The sequence below is a fragment of the Alternaria hordeiaustralica genome, assembly GCF_023758085.1.
Source record: "Alternaria hordeiaustralica strain BMP 2776 chromosome Unknown scaffold_1, whole genome shotgun sequence".
In the NCBI taxonomy this organism is placed as follows: Eukaryota; Fungi; Ascomycota; class Dothideomycetes; order Pleosporales; family Pleosporaceae; genus Alternaria; species Alternaria hordeiaustralica.
In genome coordinates this window covers 4,502,022-4,522,299 of record NW_026056773.1, presented here as the reverse complement: position 1 = coordinate 4,522,299, position 20,278 = coordinate 4,502,022, and the positions used below count along the sequence as shown (strand labels likewise).

The window sequence follows — 20,278 nt, the reverse complement described above, 5'->3', positions numbered from 1 at the left end:
CACGCCCAGCCATTGGCTGTCCCAACGCGCCGTTTTAACGCCGGGTACGCGGCTCTGCCATGGCATCTCTGGCGGGTGGTTTTTATTTTTGGCCTCCAGGGCCTGGCCAGCTGCCCTAAGATTTTCCAGAGAGATCGCCCCTTAGTGAGCTCGGAGTAGTTTGCGGAGAGCGGAAGAATGAAGCTGCGCTACTGTTGTTCTTTTGCACCGCCACGCGTTCTCACAACAAGTATCATCGTGATCGGATCGTGCATAACTCGACGAATAACAAGTGGAAATGTGGCGGTGCGTTGCGCAGGCGGCTCTTCGGATTTGATGAGGCTTGTCCAGTCCACTTTCGTTTCAAATATGCATGTTTCGGACGATTTGAAATGGGCCACGTTTATGCTTGGAGACGGATCGTGGGTTGTGACGAGTTTTATTGGGTGCCGATGATCCGTGAATTCGGTGCTGCCGAGATCCTAGCCAGCGGTGAAATGCGATGTGTGTCGGAAGTGGGGAAGAGGGAAGGCACACCGAGCCATCTTGGAGATATATCCAACAACTCTGACTATCGTGTACTCAGTGTTGTCCCTTCCGCATGCATTTCCAGGTAGGCCAGCGCCATCTTTTACTTCCACCTCCGCCCCTCCGCCTCCCCTCCGCCTCCCCGCCACCTCCCCCACCCACCCGGAGGGAGAAAGAATACCGAGCCATCTTGGGGATATTCATGATCTCAAGACTCATGGCAGAGTCGCACAGAAGAGATTGAATCAACATTGAAGGTACTGATGAAGTGAGAACGCGGAAGTTGCATAGGCCTCAATCAGACGTGCAAATACCAAGGTAAATCCAAGAGCTATGAATTGTTTTTAGCATTTCCTCAGTCTTGCGAATACAAGTCAAACAGGACCGTCTACGCTATGTCATGGTTTGTTTCCGGGTAGTGATACTCGCTGGTGTCGATTTGTGAGGACTTTCTAATGCCATGTGGCCCCGTGGTAACAAACCAGGCACCTGCGACTGCAATCGACGGACTATCCACAAGTTACTCGATTCGGACGTGCCCGCGAAAACCCAAACACAGCACAACAACCAACACCGCTCAAATTGAAGTGAACAGATGCTTCAAAAATCACACTCGTTACATGCTGAGCTTTAAGTTGATCCTGCCGTATTGTCTAAACGGAAAGTCTGTATGCATCTTTCTCTGGGAAAATGTGGATGCAGGGTATGAGATTTCCATCACGCGGCACGCATCAAATCAGCCAAAATATTAATCAACAACCACCCTCACACAATCATACCCCAAAGTAGAACAAAACAACGAATTTTGCTTTTACCCATCTAATCTACCCTACTAGTATCATCCCGTTCATCCATTCCTTCATTCGAGGAATAAAAGCCTAAGCAATAGCATGAGAATCTGTGTGCCCAGGATTATTATCATCAACAGCTCTATTCCGACAAACAACTCCTAGTTGCTCCCCGCAGCCTTCACAAGCTCACTAACCTTCCTCGCCAGGTCATCAGCCTCAGCCCTCGTCTCAGCTTCAGCGTAGACGCGAACAGCGTCTTCCGTACCAGAAGCCCTCGCAAACGAGCGGCCCTGGCGAACTTTCTGTACTTCCTTGTCGATCTGCGCCTGGAGACCCTCAGGGCTGGTGAGTTTGCGCTCGGCATCTGTAGTCTTGAAGATGGTGCGGTCGTTAACAAGCACTTTAAGCAAGCGGTTAGGCAGATCGCTGTATGTTGAGAGCCATTCCTGGCAGCCCCAGTGCTTGTGTGCGAGGACGACTTCGACGAGGAGGAAGTCGGAGAGGGCGTCGCCGACGGACTGGTTGATGAGGTTGATGCACGCGCGCAGGACGTCGAGGGCTTCCTTTTCGCCGGGGTTGCGGGGCTCGTGCTTTTCAATCGTGTCGAGGGTGTCGTGCGAGAAGATGACGGTGCCGTGGCCGTTGGCTTCGAAGTAGACGCCAATGTCGAGCTTTTCGGCTGCGTGGTGCAGGTACTTGACGCCGGTGGGTGTGCAGTCGACCTTGAGCTTGAGGTTGTCTTCGACGTACTTCGTGGCGGCGCCGTTGGCGTAGGCGGTCTGCACAACTCCGATCTTGAGCTTGTCTGCCAATCCGCTTTGACGGACGGTGTCGCCGAGGAACGAAGCTACCAGAGTCGCGATGCGGTCACCGTCGAGTAGTCGGAACACGTTCTTCTCATCTTTGAAGTAGTATACTACACGATCAGCGTCACCGTCGAGCGAGCAGCATCGGTCGCCGGGTCCAGCCTTGGACGAAGGGGGCGCGCGCTGGTTGGTCTTGACGTAGTCTGCACCGCACTGTTTGCGAATTAGCAAACTTCCGGTACTTGTAGATATGTTCGCTTACGTCGACGTTCAGGCTCTCGGGCTTGATGACGTTGTCGTTGATGACGGAAATCTCAAGGCCGCCGTCTTCCTTGGTGGGAAGATACTTGATGAGCTCGTTCAGCTTCGGTCCACCAACGCCGTTGGCACCGTCGACTGTCAGGCTACCAGAAGGCTTCTTTCCACGGAGCGCAGTCTTGAATGCCGCACCGAACTTCTCGTAGTAGCCCTTCTCGGTAGGTGTACCGTAGGCCTCCTTAGTACCTTCGGTGTTCAAGCATCTGACCATGTAGTGTAGTTGTGGCGTGGTAAGGAAGCCATAGTCCTTGACTTCAGCACCGGCGCCGTTCAAGCCATCGACGAGGCAACCGAGAAGCCTTGAACCCGAAGCTCTTGTGTCGCGGGCTACGACAACGCGTGCGGGTATGCTGAGGTCGATCTTATTCTGGGCGGCGATTTCGCGGTAGTATTTCGAGACGTCTTCGGGGGTAGCCTTGTTCGCCATCTCGGTGCTGATGACCTCCCAGTCCTCTTGCAGCATGTTGCCCTAGAAAGTTGTTAGCCCAATCTTGCCTCATATTGGAAAAATAAATGTACCATTGGTTCGACGAGCTTCACACCGTTGTCCTGAGGAGGATTATGCGAAGCGGTGATCATGACACCAATCCATTTGCCCTTGAGCGCCCGCGACCGCAGCGCCGCAATGAGACCAACGCGAGTGAGGACAGAATCGAGGACATCACTGATATGGTAAGCGTAGTTCAGGAGTTTTGTGCGTAACGAGTGTCGGTGGGAGGGTCGGTGGTGTGAGGGTCGCCAGCTGCGGCGCGCGGAGGTGCTCGATAGCTCGCACCGTAGCCATCTATCGTATGAGATGCAGGGGATAGCTTACGCTTTTGTTCGGAACTAGAACCTATGTTAGCATCTGAGCACCTCAATCTCTCGAATTAACCTCTCCTCAACTTACACCAGCAGTTCCGTACGTGTACTTTAGGCCCTCGGGCGCAGGGTGCTTTTGCGCAGCGTCGGCGATGGGGTCGGACATGATGGATAGTGTGTGCAAACGAAGGGTACGGAGATATGAATGGTACAAAGAAAACGGGTGGTGTAAAGTAGATGGTTCAATTGAAGTAAGAAAAGACGTAGAATGTTCGGCGTTGTAGCAAGCTCAGCTATGAGGCTCTCACGACCCCGCCGACCGACACGCGCTAGCAGGGATACTAAATGCAGGGATGACGATGCAGGACCGACGATGATGATGCGTGCCTGGCTAACCACGTTTTTACCAGCTTCATCCTATTAATAGAGTGAGAAAATACCGTCATTCGCCATCGCTTCGACCAGATTTCAAGGCTGCTTGAACTTAATCATTTCGTGCCTTGTTGGATGTAACGTCATTGAGGTGGTCTGGCCAGCGGCGTACACTGAGGTGGTGAGATGTCGCAATTGCGGGGTTTTGCGACAATGGTACGAGGCGGCGTGCTTGACCGCTCCTCTTACAACGTTGCCACAACGTGCTGTGTTCCGGTGTACTGGGTGGGGATCGTCCGACACCAGCCGGCACTACAGGAGTTATACAGGCCATACTTCATGAACGAATTCAAACCTTATTGTAATCTTGTCGTAAGACAACGAATATTCGTTCACACGGAGAACAGCATCCATATCTAGGTACCTCAAAAAAACCTTCAACTTCGGTTAGATGAGAAAAAAGACTGGCGTCTTAGAAGAGGAACCACCGACATCATCGTCCTCGTTAGTTACAGTTGCAGTGTCGGATCGCAGGAGTCGAAGCAAATATAGTCAAGGCATAGCACTCACGAAGCTACCAGACCTCCACCACCACCCCTCCGCCACCCCTCCGCCTCCCCCACCGACCCAGGGGATATTCCGACACTACCCGTCAACGTCGAACCACGTCGAACCTTATGTGAGTGATGTTTGACGTCTGTCTTCATGTGGTTATTCTTCATGCTAGATATCAGCCCTTCAGTGTAACATTGCAGTCACTGTTGAGTCTATGTCGATGTGAATGCAGGTCTAACCTTTTGATACCTGCTTGCTCTAAGTGTTGAGGGAACTTTTCATGTAGATAACTACTCGCAATCGTCTTCTGTGATACCTGTGGAGGAAAAGTACGAGATTTGACCGCTCGCGTTAACCATATCTAATTTCCAGATCAAAACTATTCTCAATGTAGCTTCTTTTCCACGGCAGTCACTCGTGTAGCTCCATTGTTATGTACGCTGTGGTATTAGTGTAGTAGGCATCCTGGAGGGAGTATCACTCTGACATCACGATATCAAAGCACACACAAGTCCCATCATGGCACATCTCTCAGCGACTAGATTACCTCCACTTGCATCCATCAACTACAAGAGGAAGAAACTAGACTAGACTAGACCGACAGCTCGTCACTCATCTACCAAAGGAACAGATTAGAGAGAACAGAGACTCAGCACGAGTGGGCCGACAACTGATTGCCAAAAGAAAAATGTGATGACAGTCCAAGAGAACAGAAGAGACCAAGATCTCAGAAACCTTGTGGCCCCAATCCGGGGAACCTGCCTCCAAACCCCCCAGCCAGAACGCTATGACCAGGAACCGGGCTACCAATCTCGCCCAAGCTCGAAGGAGGAGCCTGTATCGCACCATCACTAAATTTGATATGCGACAACCTGCCATTGGCATCTTCTTTGTACTCCAGGCTCCCACCGCCATTAGTATGCGTAACATCCAGGATATCGCACGCCTCCTTGATCTCATCCACGCTCACAGCAGGGTCCATGGCACCGCGCGAAGCCTCGACTTGGCGATGTACTTCCGACGCGTCGACGTAGCCGTCTGCGTCGGAGGCGCGGGGAGCGAGGGTCTTGCATGCAGCGCAGATGGTACGGCGGAGCCAGACTATGCGCTGCTCGTTTGCGTTGCGTTCGAGGGTGCGCGTGGTGTTCATGGAAAAGGGGCTGTTGAAGATGTTGGAGGTGGGCGAGTTGCCCCAAGTGGCTCCGGAGTGGAAGCCCTGTAGGGGTGGTGTGCCCCAGATGCTGCCGCCGCCTGGTGCTCCGAACGAGCCATATTGCGACCCGGGTATGTCTGCGAAGCCGAATGATGGCGCTCTCACTGAGCCGTGTTGCTGCATGCTTGGGCGTCGATCGGGTAGTTCGGGGATGTCGTCATCGTCGTCCAGCAGCGCTTTACTGCCTAGGTGATTTGCCAGTTCGTCTACATCGGACCCCTGCTGTCCATTCTCGTCGCCCGCCTTCACGCTTGAAGGGCGCTTGATAGGCGTTGGCCGTTGAATGGGCTGTGCTTGAGGACCAGTGATGGGGCTCTCGTTTGACAGTCGTTCAAAAGACCCCGAGCCCTGCCGCGAGTGCGTCGGCATGCCCATCGGAAAGGCGGATGGCATTGGCGCAGTGAAGCCTGGAGGTGCTGGGAAGCCTGGTGGTCCTTCCATCGGGAATCCACGGCCAATTGGAAGTGCACCTGGTGTGTGCATGCCGGGAGGTGGGAATCCACGGAAGCTCTGGGGCGCTGGCTGAGGGAAGAAGGGTATGTTCGGACGTGGTCCCATCATTCCAGGCATCATCGATCCATGACCAGGGAAGCCGTTCAGCCCTGGAGGCATATTCATACCCAGTCCTGGCGGCCCTTGCATACCTGGCGGTGGTCCCATTGGAGGCATCGGAGACGATGGCTGCCCATGCGGGGTCCCCAGACCTTGCTGTTGAATTGGCGGTTTCGTAAGAATCGACCTTGGTATCGACTGGTTTGGCAGCTGGGAGGTTGGGGATGTCGACTTGCTTGTTCCTAGAGTAGCATGGGGAGTCTTTGGCGATGAGCCGTGGGAGGTCTGGTGCGATGTTTGGCGCGGTCGGTTCGGGGTTGGAGCTTTCGGTACAGCTGGCGTTACCTGTGGCGATGGCATTCCCGTGGACGAATTTTGCTTTAGCAATTGAGGAGGTAGCGCAACAGCCACTGGCTGTGAGGCCTTTTTCGCACCAGCAATAGCGTTGTGGGCAGCTGCAGCGGCGGCTTGATCCTCCTTGCGCGTTTGGCCCTTGGTCTTCGAGTCCCGTTCCTTGCGGTCCTTGTCCTCCTGTGCCTTCTTCTCTTTCGCTTCTCTCTCCCTCGCTTCCCGCTCTTCACGTTCCTTCCGTTTTGCCTCGTCTTTAGCCTTCTTCTCAAGGGCTTTCTGTTCGCGTGCTTTTCTCTCTGCCTCCTGTTGTCGCTCGCGCTCTTCCTGCTGTCGTTTCAGACGCTCGGCCTCCTTGCGCTGCTTCTCCTCCTCTTGGGCTTTGCGTTCGGCCTCTTTCTTCTTGCGCTGCTCTTCTCGCTTCTTCCGCTGTTCCTCTAGTCGCTTCTCCTCCGCAGCCTTGGCCTCGGCTTCCTTGGCTGCTCGTTCGGCTTCCTTGCGAGCCTCCTGTTCCGCCTTCAGCTGCCGTTGCTTGTCCTTCTTCTCCTTGCGCTTCTGGGCTTCCTTTGCTTTCTTTGCCTCTTTCGCATCTTTCCGCACATCCTCCTCTGCCAATTCTTCGAGTAGCTTTTGCTGTCGTTCCGCGGCCACCTTTTCTCGATACGCCTGGAGCACTCTCTGCTCAAACATTCGCGCTGCGAAGATCTGGAACATTCGCCGGCCTTCCTCCATCCGTTGCTCCTCGGTCATGGCGCCCTGGGCGGGGTTAGTTGCAGATAGATAGTCCAGCCTAGAATACGCACTTCCTCATCCTCCTCGTCCTCCTCGTAGTCGTCGTCGTCGTACTCTTCCTCGTCTTCGCCCTCTTCGTCGTAGTCGTCTTCGTCGGGCGGAGGCGCGCTGTGGCTGTGGCCGCTGTAGGATCGGTGCTGGGCGCCGGGGTGAGCCTGGACTTGAGCATCTTCTTCCCGTTGCATCCTACGCTCAGCGAGCTGCTCCATCATCTCGATGAACTTCTTCCCATCGTTCTTGAGCAAATCGTCAGCAACCGTAAGTATGCCACCTAAAAGGATGAATCAGCATGCTCCCAGCACGGGTCGGGGGCGGGCATACCTTTGACCTGCAGACTGCTGCCAAACTGGAGGAAGTCTGAGGGCTCGGGCGGCGGCAGACTGCGCTCGCCTGAGCTGTAGCCGCCTTCTGACGAGATCTCGCTGTCGTACTCGGAGTCTTCCTCCTCTTCCTCGCCCGAGTCGTACTCTTCTTCGTCGTCGTCGTAGGGGCCGGGCGGGGGGTGGGGGTTCAGCATGGGGCGCGGGTGGTGAGGAGCACTGGACGCATAACCATAATTAGCCTCGGGAATGAAACTACCGACGTCTTGCTGGTGGTGCGCGTACTGCTCGAGTTCTTCGTAATATGCATCATAGAGAACCTCCAGCTCCTCCTCGATGGCGGTGCGCTTCCGCCCGCAGACGGTGCAGCTGCACGAGTGCTTCTGCTGCTCCTTCATCTTGCGCAGGACCGCCTCCTTTTCGATCTTGACGAGCGACTTGCGCTCGTCCTCGCCGAGGGACAGCCAGAACTCGCGGATGCGGTCCCGCTCGTCCTGCATCGTCGTGTTCCATATGCGGTCGCCGCGGGCGCCGGAGCGCGCGACCGAGTGGGCGGGCGACATTTGGTGGGCGGGTGCGGGGCTGAGGCGTGATGCGACGTGCTGGGTGTAGGCCAGCGGAGGGGGTGCGGAGGGCGCCTTCTTCTTCCGCCGCGTCTTCTTGCCCGCTTGGCTGCGCATTGGGGCGTGGCCGTAGCCCTGCGGGTAGTCGCCGTTTGTGCCGTACGCGTGCTCGTACTCCTCGTCCGAGTAGTACTCCCCCTCGTCGTACGCCGCCTCGTCCAGCTCCGCGTCGGCGTACTGCTGCTGGCCGGGCGGCCCTCGGGCAGGCGACACGCCATTCCGCGCGGGCGCAGGCGCAGGCGGCTCCTGTGCGGCTCGCTTGGCGGCCTCCTTCTCGCGTCGCTTCTGCTTCTTGCGGTTGACGGCGGTCGGGGTGGCATCGTGGGCGTGCGTCGCCGTGCCGTTGGGCGGCAGTTGAGCCGGGGCGGGCCCGCGTGTTCCCTGGGCCATGGGGGGAGTGTGTGTGTGTCGCGGTGTCCTGCTGCACGGCTGTTAGAGCGCGGGTCTGGGGAGTCGAGTGGGTGACAGCTCGGGCGATGGCGCGGGAGGGCTAGCGTACGGCCACCGGGGAGCAAAAGTGCGAGGTGGAGGTGGAGGAGAGGAATTGGAGGGGCGTCACGCACACCAGGGCAGATGGGGGGCTTCGTGCTGTGTCGCGGCAGACAGGCGTTCAGGCTTTGGGGTATGACGGTCGTGTGCTCGGGCTCGGGCTGCTAGCACATGCCGCGCTGTCGTAGCCTCTTGTTGATGGTCGTCGGCCCATTGTGGTACCGCGTTGCGATTCGCACCTGCCGCAGGTGCCACGTCTTGGCGTCTTCTGGAACGGAAGGAACTGGGCGAGAGGCTGTGCAGTGCAAGTGCTCCGCGACGGCCATTCATTCGTATCTCAACACACTCGCTCTCGCACACCGCACCCTGACCACGCCAGTGCCAGCGTCCCCCGACCCCAGCCCAGCCGTCTGTAGCTCTAGCTCGTGCCTGTCTCCGCTGTGATCGTCCCCAAGCTTCATTCTTAAACACCGGCCCGTCCACTTCATTACTGCACCACCGCTTTTTGCTCCCCATCACCCATTGCTGTCGCTGGACTCACGCATTGCTTTCACCTTCACCTCGACACCCATCCACCGACACTCACCACCCCTCCGGTAGTCTGTCGCTTCTATCCGCCCCGGCGCGCCATTGACACTCGCTCGTCGCGAGCCATAACATCGCCAATCACCATTGTTGGGCCCGAGATCACCTCGCTCGCGCCATTACACTCGCATTACCCCGACAACACCCTCGACAACACTCTCGCGCAAACAAGGCTACTTCACTGTATCCTTCCACCCGCGCACCACTCCCCTCGACTTCCACGACACCACGGCCGCAACTGCGAACGCGCTCCAGCCAATAACACCACCCAGCATCTCCGGACAAGACTCCCGCTGAGTGCGGCATTTCCCCAAACACACCCCCACAATGGCCCAGCAGCAGCAGAATGGCGAGCCTGTAATGCGCAGGTACGTTTGATCTTCACTTTCTGGACCCTGGTCAAAACCTATCTCATGTCGATCTCTCACGACCGTTTTCTTACGCGCGCAATTGCTTTTCCCAACGTTATTTCCTTCCGTCCGACTCTCTTTTGACGACACGAGATGTTCATTTCGTCGGCAATTCCTCTGTCAATTTCTGCTTCACTTCTCCCTCCGCAATGGTGCGATGCATACCCAAAGCTGAGGCACCCCGGTTTGCGCCATAGCTTGCATTGGCGCACCCGGTCCGACGACACGACCAACTAAAAATAGGCCACCCTACATGTCCCCCATGTCCACTTTTTATCGACTCGCGCTCAATTCTTGCTCTTTTTGGTCATGCACTGCACTTCATCCTCTTGTTTGCGCCGACATCCACTCTCGGTCACGCCGACGCTGTCACACCATGCACCCTTCACCCACACAACATGCTGATCTTGTGCCTTTAGGAAGTTGGTCATTATTGGCGACGGTGCTTGCGGCAAGACTAGTCTTCTGAGCGTCTTCACTCTCGGATATTTTCCAACAGTACGTCCAATACATCGACCGATAAGCCGTCTCCCCAATATCCTAACCCGTCATTAGCGCTACGTCCCTACCGTCTTTGAAAACTACGTCACCGACTGTAGAGTAGACGGCAAGTCCGTGCAACTCGCCCTATGGGATACAGCCGGCCAAGAAGACTACGAGCGCCTCCGTCCCCTCGCCTACAGCAAAGCGCACGTCATCCTCATCGGCTTCAGCGTCGACTCCCCCGACTCCCTCGATAACGTTAAGCACAAGTGGGCAGAGGAGGCCCGCGAACGCTGTCCCACCGTCCCCATCATCCTCGTCGGCCTGAAAAAAGATCTCCGCGACGACCCCCTCGCACAGGAAGAAATGCGCAAGAAGAGCCTGCGGTTTACGACACCGAAACAAGGCGCCGATATGAAGGATATGATTGGCGCGAGGAAATACCTAGAATGCAGTTCCCTGACAGGGGATGGCGTGGACGATGTTTTTGAAGCGGCGACCAGGGCGGCGCTGCTGAGTGTGGATAAGAAGGAGAATCCCGGGTGCGGATGCGTTGTCCTGTGAGACTTTGAGAAACCGTTTCTCTTGCATCTTATATCTTCTTCTTATCTTCATATCACACACACTGCATTGGGCGGAGTCACGACACACTGGAGTTGGTACGATATATTTGGGGCCTTCAATTTTCCAATCTTCTTCCTTTTCTTCTTCTTTACGGGCGATTTACTGTTTGAGCGCTTACAATTGCATTACACAGAATCTTTTTTTTTTCCTGTTTTTGTTTGATTGAGCTGGAAAGAGAAAAAGACTGGCTGTTCAGATGCTGCGTTGGAAAGCGAGAGGCGGAAACATACGTTGGTCGGGCGAGCTCTAGCTTTATCTACTCGAAAGATGTTGGCTTAATGATTGACGAGAGAAAGCGCCATCATCATCCACTCATTTTCGGCTCCTTTTGGCAATTCAGTTGTATATTCTTGAGAGAGGAATGATGGGCACGCTCGGTAAACTAGAATACAAGTAATCTACCAATGAGATATTGCACGCATCCTTGTTATTCGTCTTCGGAGAAACGTGACGGCAATGAATGTATGCGTGATGCTAATAACGACATCGACCGCCTCATTGATATATACATATACTACAATCCCATCATTTCATCCACGTCCGTCCAAAACAACGCATTCTCGCAGGTCTCTAATCCCTCGTCCACCCATGATTCCACCCCTCCCTCGCCGGAAAATCCGTCTGCACCCTCCCATACTCCACCGGCACACTCCCCCAAATCCCCCTCTTCAACATCGCACTGCGATACAGTCTCCCCACCTCCCTGCCCTTGCTTCCCAATCGACTCGGATCCGCGCCCCGACCTCCAGCCTCCTCTTCTTTAACTAAATTGCCGTTGTTGTCCATGAGGCGGAGATGCTCGCATGCAGATCGCATGGCCATGTATTGCCGTTCTAAGGTGCGTTCTTCGGCCCAGCGACGTTTGCGTAGGAATAAGAGCCAGGCGCGGTGGATGGTCCAGTGCCGGAGGGAGCGGTTGCGGGAGAAGTGGAGGGGGCGCGGGGTTAGGGGGTGGGAGAGGTGGTAGCGGATGTTTGCTGTGGGGGGTGTTAGCTGGGGTTTTGTTGTGGTGGGAGGGCTGGTGGAATGGATTGGATGAGATGGGATGGGATGGGGAAGGTTTGATGCGTGTGGAGGGGGAGAGACGTACTTATCCTAGGATCATTCCCCGGCCCCTTTTTACTCCTCTTCTGCATATTTGGTGTCGATGAGAAAGCTGCTCGTTGCGACTTCTGCTGCTGCTGCGGACATGTCCTTTGTGCGGTTCTCTGCCAGATGTTTGTGGATTGCGTGAGTTGGGTGGGCTTGTAGGGTCGGAAGACCGGTCGGAATGCGGAGAGGTTCATTGTGGGTGGCTTTTGAGGCGCAATGGTGGGGGCAAGGCGGACGTGGGTTGTTGGTGTTGGTGATGATGGTCGGTCTGGAAATTCGCGATGCGCGGAGACACCCTTGTTCGCCAAGAGGAGCTAGTGGGTTGGGGAGGGACGACTCGAACTTATGATGGACATTGCTGCGCAATAACAACAACAACAACGATAACTCGACGAGCCCTGCCATGCACAGAGAACTAGGGACTCGAAATCTTAGCTTTGAGTGACGGGATCGCTGTGATATGATGCCAACCTCACTAATGACAATTGCCTACACATGCGTCCAGACCTTCTACAACACGCCCAAGACTCGATGAGATTTGAACGAGGCCGGTAATTGAAAGTCCTTCCGGAGCCCAGCGCGTAAAGTACCGTCTTGAAACCCGCTCTAGGTGTCTCCAGCGTTGGAAAGACCACATCTGCTCTCACTTCGAGGGTCGGCTCGACCGCACCTGCCTCATGTGCAACAGCCGAGTAAACGTGCATCGCGTCGTCATGCCACTGACGAAACAAGACTCATCACCAGTTCTCTTACCTAGGTAGCTTCACGCACGCACAAACAGTACTCACTTTTGTGCAAGTTCTACTTCATCAGACCTTCAGCTCTCTTTCTTCATTCCGCTACTTGCAGCTGCACTTTCCTCTCACCGTCTACAACTGAATCTTCCGTCGTACCTACCCCAGGAACCTATACGCCACCACTATGAAGTCATTCACATACACTATCTCCGCCATCCTGGCCCTCCTCACAGTCACCGTACCCGTCATCGCCACCTCAGGATCAAAGCCCGACAGATGCCCTCATCGCGCTGCAACCCGGTGCTCCCCCGGTGGCCACGCGGTCCAGATCTGCGTCAACGGTGTTTGGCAGAGGAACTACAGGTGCCCTTACCCTCAGTGGTGTGAGACCGCCTCTGCGCACTGCATTGGACGATAGATGGCTGCTGGCATAGGTATGGTAAGTGTCGAGACTTCCTCTATGAGGCATTCGCTGACCAGAAGACGATAGTCTGAGCATGCAGTGGCAGAGCGGTGGCTAATACGATGGGGATGCTTCGATAAAGGAAGGCGATCGAAAGTGAGAGCTGTGGAGTCGATGCTATCATCTAGCACCCATCGTCAGGCGTGATCTGTTATGTTCACAGAGATTTTACGAACGAGCTACCCTCCGTTGTTCCGATGGAACAAATCATGCTCACAGAATCAACGGATGGGTTCGCTGTACTTCTTAACAAACACATCAATATTTCCATGATCTGTCGTTCACGTAAAGCATTAATTGAACATCCCCAAGACCTATATAGCAGCCCGCTTGCTCATATCCACAGTACCTTCGTCATCTACCACCACAACATCTCCATCACTACACAACAAATTCCAACCCACCAGCAGTAACAACAACTCTCCACCAAGACCACCAACAACATGAAGTCATCCACACCCCTCATCCCCATCTTCCTCACCCTCCTCACCCTCACACTCCCCACTCTCGCCAACGACGCCCGCGGCCCCAAGTGCACGCCCGGTGCACCAGACCGCTGCAGCAGAGAAGACGACTACACCCTTTCACATTGCACCAATGAAGGTAGGTTCTGACTGTACGAAGTGCATGTGAGACATATACTGACTTCGTACCTTTATCTCTTCAGGCTTTTGGGAATCATACATTGTGTGTCCTTGCGGCAAGTGTAAAGATGGGGAATGCATCTATCCTCCCGAGATGAATCCGAACTGGCCGGGAGCGTGTGGTGGCGGGGATTGAAGTGGTGGGGATGCGTTGGGAGGTGGCTTTGTGGGGAGGGGGGGTGGAGTGAGATGACTGATGCGAGGTTTAGGAGGGCGGGGGTAGTCAAGGGCGTTGGGGCGGGAGAATATGGGTGGATTGTGCTTGAATGGTCTTTGGAGATGGATTTTTGGATGGTCAGATGGCTGGGTACATGCAATGCTGGGGTGTGTATCAAAGCTTTTGAATCGATGCAGCATTGGAAGCTTTCTTGAGGAGGGGGTTTGTCGAGGATACTCGGAGTAGATGTGCTTTTTTACGACACTATTGGCCTTTAGTGACAATCGAACGATAAGAAAAGTCAACATACTTGGAGATCTAGCGCACTGACTCTGATATCGAGGGTCAAGACGAAGGTTGCCGTCTCCTCCACCGCTCTTGCTGGCTTTCGAGAAGATCAATGTAGCTTCAATCAAACGCTCAAGTAAAGGTGATGGCAAAACATGCCGTCTTCTCCACCGCTTTGCCTCATCTCCTGACGTCTCCGTGACCACACCGACCTGAAAACTACGTCTCTTACTTTCCCAAACCTCCGGTAGCATATATACTCCCCTCCCTGCAGCTCTCCTCATCCCCTTCCTTCTCCTCCATCACTCACACATTCATCCTCAAACCCAGTCCCTCAAAACACCAACACACATACCAACCAACTGTTACCCACCCTCAACACCAAAATGAAGTCACCTCTGCACCTCATCTCCCTCCTGCTCAGCGTCCTGCTCCTCATCCTCCCCGTCTTCGCCATCGACAAATGCGACAAATGCTCCAACAACGGCGCCGAGTACTGCAACCGCGGCAACGGCGACCTCCTCGAATGCAAGGACCACTGCTGGCAGAAGAAGTGGTCGTGCCCCAAGGGTCAGCAGTGCGTCATGAAGCCGGGTCCTACTTGCATGGCTAGCGGGGATGTGTGTAAGATGTGTCATGATCAGTACAATAACTGCCGCGCGGTAAGTTGACTTCGAAAGCTTGGTGATTAGGATGAAGAGACTGTGCTAATGGTTTTTTTTTTACAGGGCAACTGTGACAAGAACTGCTACGCCAAGTGCCACAACGATGTCTGCAATGCCTATGATGGCAGGTGCAAGGCTTGCAATCTTCAGTGTTAAGCGGCTGCTTGCACTACCTCTTTACTTCTTGACGAGAGAGAGAATTACCGGGATTCCTTGGCTAAGGATCTGATGACTTGGGTATGGTTCGGTATGGGATATACGGATACATGACTCTGAGAGACCAGAGTTTAGAGGAATAAGAAATACTTACACTGGAAATCTAAATGGGAAATATGGCTCATGAACCTTGACGAAATCACATGGCGTATACATCAGTGCATATGACTCTAACGTTTAGAGCTTGTATAGCGCTATCGCATTAGATGCGTAAAGTTGGTAGTGAGCAAAGTGTCTCTCACGATTGATGACAACAAATTTTGATGGCCTGGACACTTGAGAGGATGACGGCACAAGAAGGCTTGATTCGCTGGACGACTTCGTGCCCTAAGATCACCAACCAAGTGTGGATAGCAACGACATAAACGAAGAAGAATCCTTCTTGACATTGACAATGACAATGAAAGTAGGAGAAAGTTGGTTGTTGAGGCTGGCAATTGGGATAGAGACCGAGGTGGTCCAGGGGTCCTCGTGGCGGGGTAACGCGCTAATTGAATTAGCGCAGGAGCCTCAAACTTCATCTGGGGCACATGCAATCCCTTCTCTTCAATCACCAACGACTATTGAACTATTGCCGCGCCTCCATTGGGCCCTTGCGCTGCAGCTTCTGTCATTATCGTCACTTATCGGTCGAGTCGGGCTCGATGCGTCCACCATTCCTTGCCAAATCGTTTTCTGGCATACATTGTATCGTCCCCTTCTTGGACTGAGTAGCTGGCTTCCCCCCAATGCTTCGGTAATTGATGGCACAGTCGCAGGCTCTATTAACGCGCGATCTACGTTCTCTGATTTTGCTGGACCGGGCAGACCCCGAAAGCGACGACGATACGTCAAGCTAGCAGAGAGGATTACCGGAGCGTGTCTCATGCTGTTTGTCTCATTCAAAACTTTGAAGTAGACGCTTCATTATTGTATACACGTTGTCTTACAGGCTGAGCGAACACGTCTTTAATCTTCTTTTGGATGGAAAGCTGCGGCGAAAGTCTACCACTGCCAGCGCAATCGCGATACGTACAAGTTTCTTTCGTCTCAAGTCATTTATCGATAGACCATTTGCGAACGTCGAACTGAGACTCCGCAGTTCAAAAGAAGACATCTCGTGGAAATAATCGTTGAGACTGTATCTGTTTCAGGGTATCGAATAGGTTAAGCGCGCACAGACTCCGCGTCAGTAGCTCTCTTTTCTCCATACTCTGTCATTTCGTCCAATACTTGCGTCTACTATCTCTTCTTATTTCTGAAAGGACGCGCGTTTGAGCGCCGGCGCTTATCATGGATCATCTACCATCTCTTCTAGTGGATACCTACAAACGGTATGAGTTCGCTATCTAGATCGTCTACCCTGGTTGGCTAACCCCTTCCTTTCATCTCAGATACAAAAGTGGTACGCAAATTGTAGCTACTTGGCTGGCAACATCAGCCGCCAAAATCCAGTCTATAGACCACTTGTTGATCAAGAACGCACGTCTCAAGGGACAAGCTCGCGCTGCAGCCCGACAAAACGGAGTGAGCGAAGTACCTCTAAACGCATTCAAGACCTTGGTCGACATCCTTGCGAAGGCTAAGATCACTTTGCCGACCGATATCGAAGCTATCTTGTGGAGTGTCATCACCGCTCGTAAAGAATGTGCAGGGTTCTACCGAGCGAAACCAGAGCGAGAAGCTGGTGATGACATTGATGATGAAGGCCACCAGTTCTTCATCGACATCCTCGATTACTATTACCACACGCTTAAAGCGCCGACAGCAGGCAAGACCAAGGAAGAACGCGAGAAAGGAGCATCTACGAATAGTCGCACGACCAACTTCTTCGAACACCTCAGTCTGGTCCAAGAGCATGCTGAGCCATCGGAGTACGTGCCTTCGGTGTCGACAGACACGCAGAGCCGAAGCTACCGTATCAAGGAGTCCGCCAACCGAAAGAGTGAAAAGGCCTTTGCGCTTTTCTGTTTCCTCAAAGATATGACAGCAATTCGTTTATTCGTCCACAAAACCTGGCGCGGTTACAAGGAACGTAGCCTGGCGCTCACCACAGCAGCGACGACCGCCAATGTCGCAGTTGACATCTTGCGACGGGTGAACGAGGCCTTCCTCAAAGACTTTCCAGAATTCGAAAGCCACCACAAAGTGATCAAGTTCCTTGAGAGCTTCGAAGAGCAGGGTACCAGCGGCATCACACGGAAAGACGAGATGGGCTGGTACGATCTCGATGACTTCAAATTGTCACCGCAAACGTTTGTCTGCAAAGACACTTACAACGTATATTTCCGAGACCATCTCTTCGATCACGACGGCAAGAAGGAAGTGATGGTAGATTATCACTCTGGCAGGAAAACTGCCAGAACCGAGCAGACTCACATGAGAAGGTGCCTTAGCGTCTTCTTGAGCCTCTCTAGGTCAGCCGACGTGGGCGCTTTCACACGAGACCATGATATCCTAGCTCGCGCAATTCACACAATCGATGAGGAGCAAAAAGCAAGCACTTGGATCATATTCGCACTCCAGATGTTCGTCGACATGCACCGTGAGCTTGGTGCGGAAGTGCCTCGTGCGCACAGGGATCTCCTGGATGGTAACGCAAGAATGAGTCGCGCATTGAGACGGTACATCAACTTTGCAGAAAACCACGACGGCGAATGGGGCCGATATTTGTACACACAACTAGCCGACTCATGGCATCGCCTTCTTGAGACTCTTGAAAGGGTTGACCATGTCAGCGACACCTTCAAGATGCACAATTCGTGGCTCGGGGGAGGAACCTTGGTGGATGGCCCGTTCTACCTCGAGAACCAACCAACCTATGCTGGATGCACACTAGAGCGTCATAAGGAAGGTGTGCACCTGTTCGGTGTTGAGGCTGCGAGACATTCCGAGCAACTCCTGTTTGCCTGCCACATCTACAATGCCGGACTCAAGAACGGACTGCTGCGACGGTGGCCTGACATGGAATATCTCATCGCCAAGCAAACCGAGACGCATCTCTTCCTAGGAACCCGTCCGGTCGGTTACGAAGAGTGCGATAAGCGGCTACTTTTGATGCGAGGCTTCAGTCCCAGTGTGCTTGCCAAGCACAAGCGCGCCGGCAGGCCAATGTATGAGTTGTTCGAGACGATGGACACGAAGAAAAATTTAGGCGGCCGCAAACTGGAAATCTTCTCCGCTTTCGTTAGACAGGCTTCCGCTTTTGACGGCCTAAAGCGGGTGATGCTGAAGACGGACGAGAATGGCAAGAATAAGAACGAGCCGATCTGGCTTCTGGAGCGCGTAGTCCGACATCGGCTGGAGAGTGGATCGAAGAAGTCAAAGCATGGCAAACGTCGCAAACAAGAGCTCAGTCCTCTCCAGACGCTTGAGACTTATCGAGACGCCATGAAGGAGGATGAGTTCCTTCTCAACTTCGACATCATGACGCTAGATCTCATCGCCAACAAAATGATCCATGTCATCAAAGCCTGGTTGCGAGACTTTGGAGACTTGAAAGCTAGCTCGGTTCCTGGATCCAAAGTCAGCCTGAAATGTATCCGAGACATCGCAATGGCATCTGCGATGTTGTCATCAGCAAACAAGAAGCCGGAGATATGGGACGTCCTCGATCATATCATCAGTCGCGTCGGCAACATGTGTTACCTGCGCGCAGAAGCTCATCGCGGTACTGTGAACCTTCAACCCCGCAACCCGGCATACGAAGGCCAGTTTCTTCCTACTGCTGCTGTCTTTGGTGGTCCGAACTCGCCCGAGGTTCCGGAGGACTGGGAGAACAAGTGGGATATCGTCGCTGGGAAGGGAGCGTATGACTACCACGTCTCTACTACGGCGCTTTTGTCATCGGAGCAGAGGGCTAGGGACAAGGAGTGTAATGAGTTCTTGGAGAAGCTGATTCCGATTAACTATCCAGACTACAGCCAGGAACAAATTTGTCGGGAACTCGGAATGGAGTACAGGGATGTCAAGCGATCGTTTCTTGTGCATTAACGGGAGTCTTTTTGTCTACATGTCGTCTGTCATTTGGTAGTGCGTAGACATGACGGATGCAATCGTTTCGTTATCGCAGTCACGACCCATGTGGAAATTGAAGATAACATGAAGTAAAAGGTGACTGGAATTAGACAAACGTATCTTGTACTGCGATGAGCGTAAAGATTGCAGGAGAAGAGGCGTTTTTGTATTGCCCACCCGAAGAGGGATAAGACAAAATGAGATGACGTAATCGCCGCCGATCACACGCGCGAGGCTGGACGCGACCCCACGCTTCCAACACGCGTCAAGATGCCCACAGATCGTGATGCCGCCGAAGAGAGGTGCGTATACCATCAAGAGCCTTGAGACGGGCTGGATTGACGTGATCAGCTCCCAAACGCAAGGCTACCGATGACGCAGCAGTCAGTCGCAATGTCAACACCGCCAAACGAGTCGCGCAAGAGAATGCGAACTTCGGTACTCCAAGAGAGTGGCCAATCGAGGCCAGGAAAGGAATAAAGAATGCGGTAGAATCCTCTCTTCTACCTGGTGCTGACCAAACTGTCTCAGATGAGTCAGATTCCGATGACTCAGAGCTCGCCGATTTCGAGGTTGACGGCGATGGCTACGACGCAGCCATGAAGGTGGAAGAAGAGCATGAAAAGCGCGTCGAAAGAGCGCACGGACATCTGGCGATAAGACTACATCGAGAAGAGGAAGTGCAAGTCGGCGACGTACGAGGAGAATGGGATCTCTACTCTCCCAACTATCTTGACCTACACGAAGTCGACAACCGAGCGCTGATATACACTGGACATTTCAACTTCCATCAGTGGAAGACAGGGAAGCTTGTTATTGGAGACCACAGGAACGACACAGCGCTCTCTTCGATGGAAGTCACTGCAAAGCTTTCCCTCACCGGTCTCAAGAACGAATGGCACTTCCCTCTCAACCTCCCTAGACTCGCATCTGTGGAGTTGCAACCACTCCAAGGCATCCGCCAAAACTATGAAGGTGCCGGAAACCCAGAGGTTCGAATCGGTATATCTTTCCTCGGAAACGGCTACCTGAAGATGCGGATACCAGGCATATACATTGCCGGGAAGAAGGAATGGAGAAGACATCTTACGTTCTACGGCATCAATCGCACATGTCCGCCACGAGAGATGGAGAGCCCTGAGCCCTTGCCACGACCTGCGACACCACCGCCACCAGAGGGGTTCAAGTACGGCAAGAGAGGCAATCTGGTTCGTATATCGAAGTCGCGACCGAAGCCAGCGCCGCAGCCAGCGCCCGCCGAGCCGATAGATGATCCTGATGACGAACTGGTGTCTTCGGATGAGGAACTGAGACGGAGGTTGCTTGAAGAACTGGATGATAGCTTGTTCATCAGCTGGCCGGACGACAACTAGGGACTGGAGTACGATCGATATACTTACCTGTTCTTACGAACAATGTGTGCAATGCAGT

General features: G+C 53.7%; 6 protein-coding genes across 6 annotated transcripts; 3 read left to right on the top strand and 3 right to left on the bottom strand.

Moving 5' to 3' along the window:
- Nucleotides 1-1,456: 1,456 nt before the first annotated feature.
- J4E84_001472 (uncharacterized protein) lies at nt 1,457-3,389 on the bottom strand (the record flags this gene model as incomplete). The annotated part of the gene is made up of 5 exons (XM_049384104.1): nt 1,457-2,317; nt 2,367-2,891; nt 2,942-3,086; nt 3,237-3,250; nt 3,312-3,389. 5 exons carry the CDS (start codon nt 3,387-3,389, stop codon nt 1,457-1,459), a joined length of 1,623 nt encoding a protein of 540 aa, XP_049249622.1.
- A 1,488-nt stretch (nt 3,390-4,877) lies between these two features.
- On the bottom strand, nt 4,878-8,388 carry J4E84_001471 (uncharacterized protein; the record flags this gene model as incomplete). Its single annotated transcript, XM_049384103.1, has 3 exons — nt 4,878-7,019; nt 7,067-7,326; nt 7,377-8,388. 3 exons carry the CDS (start codon nt 8,386-8,388, stop codon nt 4,878-4,880), a joined length of 3,414 nt encoding a protein of 1,137 aa, XP_049249621.1.
- A 1,011-nt stretch (nt 8,389-9,399) lies between these two features.
- Nucleotides 9,400-10,529, top strand: RHO2 (Rho GTPase; the record flags this gene model as incomplete). Its single annotated transcript, XM_049384102.1, has 3 exons — nt 9,400-9,440; nt 9,902-9,980; nt 10,038-10,529. 3 exons carry the CDS (start codon nt 9,400-9,402, stop codon nt 10,527-10,529), a joined length of 612 nt encoding a protein of 203 aa, XP_049249620.1.
- A 1,150-nt stretch (nt 10,530-11,679) lies between these two features.
- Nucleotides 11,680-11,875, bottom strand: J4E84_001469 (uncharacterized protein; the record flags this gene model as incomplete). Its single annotated transcript, XM_049384101.1, has 1 exon — nt 11,680-11,875. A coding segment is annotated over one exon (196 nt), but the record flags the coding sequence as incomplete, so codon positions are not given.
- A 2,481-nt stretch (nt 11,876-14,356) lies between these two features.
- On the top strand, nt 14,357-18,823 carry J4E84_001468 (uncharacterized protein; the record flags this gene model as incomplete). Its single annotated transcript, XM_049384100.1, has 2 exons — nt 14,357-14,564; nt 16,293-18,823. 2 exons carry the CDS (start codon nt 14,357-14,359, stop codon nt 18,821-18,823), a joined length of 2,739 nt encoding a protein of 912 aa, XP_049249618.1.
- Nucleotides 18,824-19,117: 294 nt separating this feature from the next.
- J4E84_001467 (uncharacterized protein) lies at nt 19,118-20,220 on the top strand (the record flags this gene model as incomplete). The annotated part of the gene is made up of 2 exons (XM_049384099.1): nt 19,118-19,149; nt 19,236-20,220. The coding sequence occupies 2 exons, from the start codon at nt 19,118-19,120 to the stop codon at nt 20,218-20,220; spliced, it is 1,017 nt and encodes a 338-aa protein (XP_049249617.1).
- Between the last annotated feature and the right edge of the window lie 58 nt (nt 20,221-20,278).